At 42.4% G+C, this 7,456-nt stretch overlaps 1 protein-coding gene across 2 annotated transcripts; it reads right to left on the bottom strand.

Moving 5' to 3' along the window:
- Window positions 1-2,261: 2,261 nt before the first annotated feature.
- Tslp (thymic stromal lymphopoietin) lies at window positions 2,262-6,691 on the bottom strand. 2 transcript variants are annotated; one of them, XM_063277692.1, is made up of 5 exons: window positions 6,658-6,691; window positions 6,360-6,496; window positions 5,621-5,656; window positions 4,918-5,052; window positions 2,262-3,062 (listed from the first exon to the last, which is right to left on the bottom strand). In XM_063277692.1, exons 1-5 carry the CDS (start codon window positions 6,659-6,661, stop codon window positions 2,964-2,966), a joined length of 411 nt encoding a protein of 136 aa, XP_063133762.1. In that variant the 5' UTR covers window positions 6,662-6,691; the 3' UTR covers window positions 2,262-2,963. The 2 variants fall into 2 exon arrangements, with proteins under 2 accessions (XP_063133762.1, XP_063133763.1); XM_063277693.1 differs by lacking the exons at window positions 2,262-3,062; window positions 5,621-5,656; window positions 6,360-6,496; window positions 6,658-6,691 and adding an exon at window positions 5,217-5,587.
- Window positions 6,692-7,456: the final 765 nt, after the last annotated feature.

Genomic DNA, 7,456 nt, shown 5'->3' with positions numbered 1-7,456 from the left:
CTTAGAATAAGTTTCTTTTGCTTGTTCTCAACATTATAATAATTAATTTAATGTTCCACTTATTAATTCTACCCTTTAGGTTAGTTTTGAGTTAGTGGTACTTTTTATACCACAGGACCATATTTTTCTCCTTATTTTTGAGACATGCTCTCACTGTATAGTTTGGCTGGCCTGGAACTCACTGTATAGATGAAGCTGGTCTTCACAAAGATTTGTATGCCTTCTGTCTCCAGAAGAGACTGGGAGGTGTGCCACCTTTCCTAACAAGACACGATAGTCTTTCTTACAGATCTTCTGGCCTCAAGATCTCCCCTCTCTCCCTCTTTTGTTTTATATTTTCTTTCATTCTCTAAAGATTTAGAGAATGTGTATCTTTGTATATATTTATGTATCTTTGGGTGAACACATTCACATGTATGAGTCATTCTTTACTTCATAAGCACTCTTGTAGTTCGTTGTGAAGTACAGCTAAGTTACTTAGGAACAGATTCTTTTATTATTTTTTAATTCTCTAGGTTAGATTGTTGCAGTCATTGGTCTTGGGCTAAATATACTTCCATACAAAGGTAAGATTTTTTAAGCACCCGTTTTGGGGTTTCTATGGCTGGGATGAAACACCATGATCAAAAAGCAAGGTGGGGACAAAAGGGTTTACTTGCTTACATTCTCACATCACTGTTCATCATCAAAGAAAGTAAGGCCAAAAACTCTATCAGGACAGGAACCTGAAGGCAGGAGCTAATATAAGGCTGTGATGGGGTGCAGCTTGCTTCCCATGGCTTGCTCAGCCAGCTTTCTCAACCAGCCCAGGGATGACCCCAACCCACAGTGTTTTGGCCCTTCCCATGTTGATCACCAATTAAGAAAATGCCATATAGTTGAATATTGTAGAGGCATTTTCTCAGCTGAGGTTCCCTCCTCTCTGATGACTCTAGTTTGTGTCAAGTTGACATCAAACTTGCCAGTGCACACCCTACTTATAGTCTGATGGGTTACAACATTTTCCATTATGCCTGTTGAGGACAGCTCATTTCCCTGGCTTGCAGTGAACAATGGACACTAGTCCTTCTCATTGTCTGGATGTTTCTTCCTCTCTCCAGTATAGTTTTCTCAAGGCACGTGCTTTCCTCAACAACAGGAGTTATCTTCTAATAGCCTCCACCTCAGAGCACCCCTTTGATTTGGTACTTTGTCCTATGACCTCTGCCAACTTGGTAGAAGTCACTTTTAGGGCAATTAGGTCCCTAAAATTAAAATTTTAATTAAGAAAAAATGCTGTAATACCTTTTATCATGATTTAGTAAAAGGTAGAATGAACTTGTAGTAAGACAGAGTTCAGTTAATATATTTCGAATATCAGGCCTCTGTAACTTCTATTCAGAGAATCAGTGGATGCTGCCTTTTCTAGACCCAGTGAAGTTTTCTTAGGATCGTGCTTAAAAGCTCTGGATAAGAAATTTAGAGGAAGACTTTTGAAAGTATGCCTGTCCTGATTTTATTCCAAGCAAAAGAAGGCTCGTTGGCCCACACTGGTTGATTTGTTAAGGACTATTGGCAACCACTTATTCAGTTCCACTCTGAGCTTCTCTGGATCTGAGTTCTATCTTACTTTTGTAACTAAGTGTTCAGCACAAACTTCACCTCAGAAAACTTGGCCCACAGTAGGCACTTTTTAAATATTTACTCAGTGCTTATTGTTAGCTCCTTGTTGACAAGTAATACAGATTTGGGGACATCAGGCTTTTCTTTTTGTTAATGGGTCAATGTTAACCTTCAAAATCATATTGAGGTGAACATTTCTTCTCAGGGTGTGTGGCGGGGTGGGGATAAGCTGTTTTCCATTTACCCTTACTTGGCCTGAGCTCTGAAGCCAAGGTTGCCTTTTCCAGCAATGCTCAGAAGATTCTGAGGGTAAGAGGGAGGGCATTTTACAAGAGGTGTGCAGGAATGAATCTAACACTCACTGTTTACTTTCACCTGTTTTATCTGTTCCAAGACAAAGAAAGATTCACAGTGGGAAGGAGTGACTGGTGCAAATATTTGGAAAAAAAAAAAAAGCACTCCAGTCATTTGTCCAAGAGGCAACTACCTATGAAGACCTTTCCTCCTGCAGGGAGGGTTGATACCAGTTAAAAGGAAGTGTGGGCCACGGGATGTTGGCTTGAGTGGCAATAAAGATGTAGACAACCATGATGGATGCCCCTTAGAAAAGTAGGCATGAAAGTTGCTTAACAAAATTTAAAACGCCATTCACAAGAAAGGAACTTGAGAATTACTTTATTCAGAAGTGTATTTGTTACACAGCGACATGTATATTTTCAAAGGTGCTCACGGAATAAATTAGAAAATCATTATATACAACTTTAAATATATATCTCACAGCTGCACAATGCCCTTGGGGATCTGCCTGTGCATCCCACTGTGGTGGGTTAAGATCCCCTTTACAGCTGGATTTACTACACGATCAGTTGCAGCAGTAGCTCTCAGATTCTGACAGCTTCATCATGGCAGTGACTGCCTGAACACTTTCCTCTGCTGTTATTTTCTTCTTTAGTAAAATCTTAGCGTAGGAATGTTAGAAGAATCATTACAGGTACAAAAATTCTTGCCTTTTAAATGGAGTATAGATCCTGTCATTGGTTTCAACTGTTTTTCTACTTTTGATTTTCTTCCTACTACAGTTAGGTTTGCCCTAGAGTAAAGTGTCTCAGGTGAGGTGAGAAAGACTGCTCAGAAGCCGAAGCCAATCATTAACAGCACGGTTATTTCCATTAAAGGGGTAATGCTCATTTTCCATTTAAAGCGCCTACACTAAACAACGATATGCCAAAAATAAGTTAAGAATCCCTTCTATAATTAAAGAATAAACATTAGTGTTCTTTTAAGTGTCACACCCTTAGTATTATATCTACTAAAAACAAGATATATATTTTCATAATATAATCCAAAAGCTAATTTTTTCTTCAAGATTGAATGCAGGAAAGCCACAATCCTAGAATTTGTGAGGTTTGATTCAGGCAGATGTTTCTGATTTCTCGTGTCATTTCCAGAGTACCATTTCTCTGTGGAATGGGAGGAAATAGTCAACATTAGAATTTTTTTCTATCTTTAGCAACTGGCTGCTTCTATTCATATCCCTTTCCCAAGAAATTCCCCAAATACTTGGTCACTGTATGATTGCATGTGCTTCTCCCGAGGAAAGCCCTGTCTCTCTCAGCACCTCCTCCATAAAGCCTCTGCTAAGACTCAGTCAGAAACTTCCTTCTGAAACTCTGCAAAGGCTTCAAAGTAGGTGTCATTTCACTTGGCTCTCACTGCTATTGCATCATGGGTATTCCCCCACAACCCTGAGTACAGCGTTTTCTACATCAGAAACATTGAATGTCTATTGCATAATTAAATGAAAGAATAAATTTACAGTTTCATGATCTCATTGACAAGGTAAGTTCCCAGAGGCACAAGCTGTGTTTTATGCCTCAGTACGTATCGTTCAACAAACTCAGTCTGTTCTTAGAAACTAAAGTTTTCTGGCTCACATGTCCAGCCTACTACTCTGATGAGGGTTCTGGTACAGGTCTTCAAATGAACTGCCCTAGAATCATGACAGAACAAACCTCCCAGGGATAGAATTTCCCAAGTTAAACAGTAATCTTCCAGTCTCTTCAACTTCATCTTTAGTCTGGGAAGGTGCTAAAATAAATTCCTCCGGATTCTCCCCTTTTCCCATAAAGTCTACAAGTTTAATGAAGTCTGTCTCTGGGGCCCTGGTTATATTGATACATTCTATTCTGTCTATATGCAGAATTGTTAGGGTCTCCATGGAAAGAAGGCAGAGAGCTCAGCCAGTTTCTCATATGGCTGCCTTCAACTGCAAGCTCAGCCAAGGTGACTTCCACTTCCAGCCTGACTGAACTCTAGGGGTTCAGTCTTGAAGCCCCCAAACAGGACAGTCTTATCTACATTTACATAGAAATAATAAACAAAGTTCACCAAGTTAACACGTTTACACGTGTATCTACATAGACTTATATGCACGCGCACACAAACATCCGTCTGTTTTCTTAAGCACGTCACAGTTAAGACAAACATTCAATTTCACTTGCCAAGTGAAATAAATTTTGAGGGAGTATTGTGTGCCAGGCACCGCTCCAAGCCCTTTCACGTGTGGTGACTAATTTGATTCCCACAATAGCCCTGCATAGTATGTAACAGTGTTGTTCTGATTTTTACCAAAGCACCGTAGGCTAAGTACTTTATCCAAAACTCCGCAGCTACGAGTTACAGGACTAGGGCTCAAAGTCAGGCGGGCTGCGTCTGGAGTTAGTACTCTTAATTCTCCACTTGCCCACGTCTAACTGTGTACACAAGTACCATAAGAAAAGAGATTGCAACTCCATCCAATGCAATGAGGTGGAATGGGGGTCGGATGAGTGTGGAAGTTAAGGAAAAGCACACTACTACAAAGTGACGTTTAAGCAGCCAATGAGCAGCCAGCCAGCCTTTAAGGGGCACCAAACCCAGGACTTTTGGAGGTCTGGTTCGTGTGTCTTGGAATTGGGTCTTTTGAACTATCATGTTTCAGGAGCCGGGAGGACAATCTGCTAATATAGGAGGGAGGCTCACTGGTCACACCTTGAAACAGGGACTTAGATTTAGAATCAAAATGCAGACCAAAGAACAACAGAAAATAGGACTCTGGAGGTAGATAGTGTTTGGGCATGTTTGTCAAGGTTAGCTCGACTGACAACCGCAACCTGGCTCTTTTACTCCTCAAATCAGAAACACAAAACAAAACAAAACAAAACAAAACAAAACAAAACAAAAAACAACATTGCACTTAAAGCCCCAGTTTTATTGAGGGCTCCTTTTCCCCCACTCATTCATTGCAAAGGCAGGCATTTGATGCTCTGGGCTTACCTCAGTTTCAGAGTAGCCTGGGCAGTAGTTAATGAGGGCCGCTTTCGTTTTCAAAGCGAACGCTTTCTCGGGGAGTGACGGGCAGCCAGGGACAGGATTGAAGGTATGGTGGTCGATTTTCAGGAGACAAGCTGTCTGCTCACAAGCGGCAGAGAAATCGGGGAGCAAAAAATACGCCAGAAATTAAAAATTGTATGAAAGGGGTAGGGAAGGGATGGGGATAGAAAGGAAAGACGCCAAGAAGGTGTCTGGAATCCGAATCCAGACGAGTTGAGAAGAGAGAAACGGAATCAACCCACAGGAGGGAGGTGCCTGGCTGGAGCAGCCGAGAGTGTCTACTGTAAGGGCTTCCACCCTCGCTAGCTCCGCCCATCCTTTGAGGAGGCTTGAAGAGGCAGTGCTGACTGCAGACGCCCTGGGACCCAGGGAAGTGGTGTTTCGCCTTCGTTCCTTTGGGTTTTCTGATGGTCTTTCGTCCCCCAGGCAGAAGGGGATGCCTACTGCAAGTTGCTCCGCCAAGACTTTTCTCCTAAGCTGGAGAAGTGGCGTCCTAGACTGAACAGCCCTGAGGTCTCCTATTGACTCAGCAGCCAGCATCTCTTGGAGCTCAACTGCCCCCTGCTGGGGCTCTTCCCCCCCCAGCTCCCTTCCCGATGCGGCCACCCGGGGGAAAGCCAGCGCTGCTGCTGACGACTTTACTCACCCTGCTGTCACAGTCCTCGATTTGGTCGAACAAGATCTGGAAGAAAGCAAATTAGGAGAAAGGTCTGAGTTGGAGGGAAAATCGTTCCCCAGCTCTTTGCTTCCAGGGTTCTCCGGGTGACTTGACCCTACGTGATGGACAAGATGGTCAAACATTCGGTTTTCAGTTTTTACTAGGTTCTCAGAGGGAAAGCTAGCCTGCTGAAGCAGGAGTGCGTGCACCTGGCGCTTAAAACCCACTTGCAGCAAAGAACTATTCCTTAAATGTCTGTATATGCTTGACAACCACCATACCTGCCTCTCTCTCTCACGCTGTACCTACGAATGTGCATTTTCAAAGAAATAGTTACTACTATATATTTTTAAAAATTAAAGTCTGCCATGTCTCATAACAGTATCTTGAAGTATCTAGAACACTAGAAGGCTGGGAAACACAGCTCCACGTTTTAGCCGCCCTGCTCCTGAGTTCTTATCTCACCAAGATTCCCATTCCGTAGCAAGGGGTAGCTAAATATCCATTTCTATCACCAGCCTCTTCTTGCTTTGTAAAAGTCACGTGGATACACATTTTATATGCTAAGGGTTTTAAAATGCTACTTCTTAGAAAGTTTTAGGATAGTCTCCCCCTCCCCCCCCCAATTATTCCATTTCTTATAGAGTTGAATTGGGATTTGTTTGATATCTGTCCTTACTTTTTTCATGAGAACATATATACATCCAAAAAAAAAAAAGTTTCTTACCCCATTCAAATCTTTAAGCAGGTCACGAAAAATTGTTGCATGATATATTCTCAAAATCATCTCGAAGTTACAGTTAGAAAAGTTGTAAGTTAGTGCCAGCCGTACCACTTGCAGGATAAAGAGGTACCTGAAAAGAACTGGAGAGACACACAGTGAGAAAATGTTCCCTGAAACACGGGTCCTACTTTGTTTCTCCTGGAACCATCCCTCCAAGCACAGAGAGCCTCTGGACCCCAGGACTATGCTTGGGTATCAGCCGTCCCCTCCCCTTCCCAGTCCCTGGACAGCCCACATTCACCCATGCTGTTGCCTGAACTTGGAGTCTCCCTGGTGCTCCAGTGCTGATCTCTGCCTCCATATATAACACCTCAACGCCTACGGGCTCTTTTCTTCTAGGCCAATGATTTTCTTTGATGTCATTCTTTCTTTATAGAATTCTAAATTGATGATGTAAAACAAAAGAAATAAAGCTAGCCAAATCTATGGAATTTTAACATTAGCAAAATCATCAGGAATTTCCCTCACCTTGCTCCTTTTTTTTCTTTCTTTCTTTCTTTTTTTTTTAAAGCTCTGCCCTAAACGCTTGCTACATGCTTAGATATGCTTTTAGAGATGGGTACCTCGTCATCGTTTTGACATCTTTCTCCTACTGGGCAGTTTCTATGACTGATCCTTTCTGCTTGGCAAAAACACCTAACACCCGCAGGTGCTCTAGGAGTTCGCTACTGATGCTGTTCCATTGTGCACACCCTGACCATCTCCTTTGTCTAGTTTGAACTGGCACTTCCCTTTCCATGGCTATGGAGAAACTCAGTGTTCCTATATGACAGATTTTGGAGAATGAGTGCAGCCTTGGAATAAGGTAACTTTTCTTTTCTTTTTTTTTTTTTTCTTTTTCGGAGCTGGGGACCGAACCCAGGGCCTTGCGCTTCCTAGGTAAGCGCTCTACCACTGAGCTAAATCCCCAGCCCCGGAATAAGGTAACTTTTTATTGAGGGCATTACACTGGAATGGGGCAATTGGGCAATTGTAGCCAGAGTATTGGGAACAGGAACAATGAAAAATTGAAATGTATAAGAAAGGGTCCAATTAGGCTC

Source organism: Rattus norvegicus, chromosome 18 (assembly GCF_036323735.1).
Source record: "Rattus norvegicus strain BN/NHsdMcwi chromosome 18, GRCr8, whole genome shotgun sequence".
In the NCBI taxonomy this organism is placed as follows: Eukaryota; Metazoa; Chordata; class Mammalia; order Rodentia; family Muridae; genus Rattus; species Rattus norvegicus.
The sequence above is the reverse complement of the archived record's forward strand: the minus strand, read 5'-3'. Positions and strand labels throughout refer to the sequence as shown.

Excerpts from the sequence above, each read along its gene's own strand:
- Tslp (XM_063277692.1), bottom strand. Across the intron at positions 5,053-5,620 it reads TCGAGGACTGTGACAGCAGG|ACAGCTTGTCTCCTGAAAAT; the intron begins GTGAGTAAAGTC and ends GCTTGTGAGCAG. Across the intron at positions 3,063-4,917 it reads CAGGCTACTCTGAAACTGAG|AGAAATGGTACTCTGGAAAT; the intron begins GTAAGCCCAGAG and ends CCCATTCCACAG.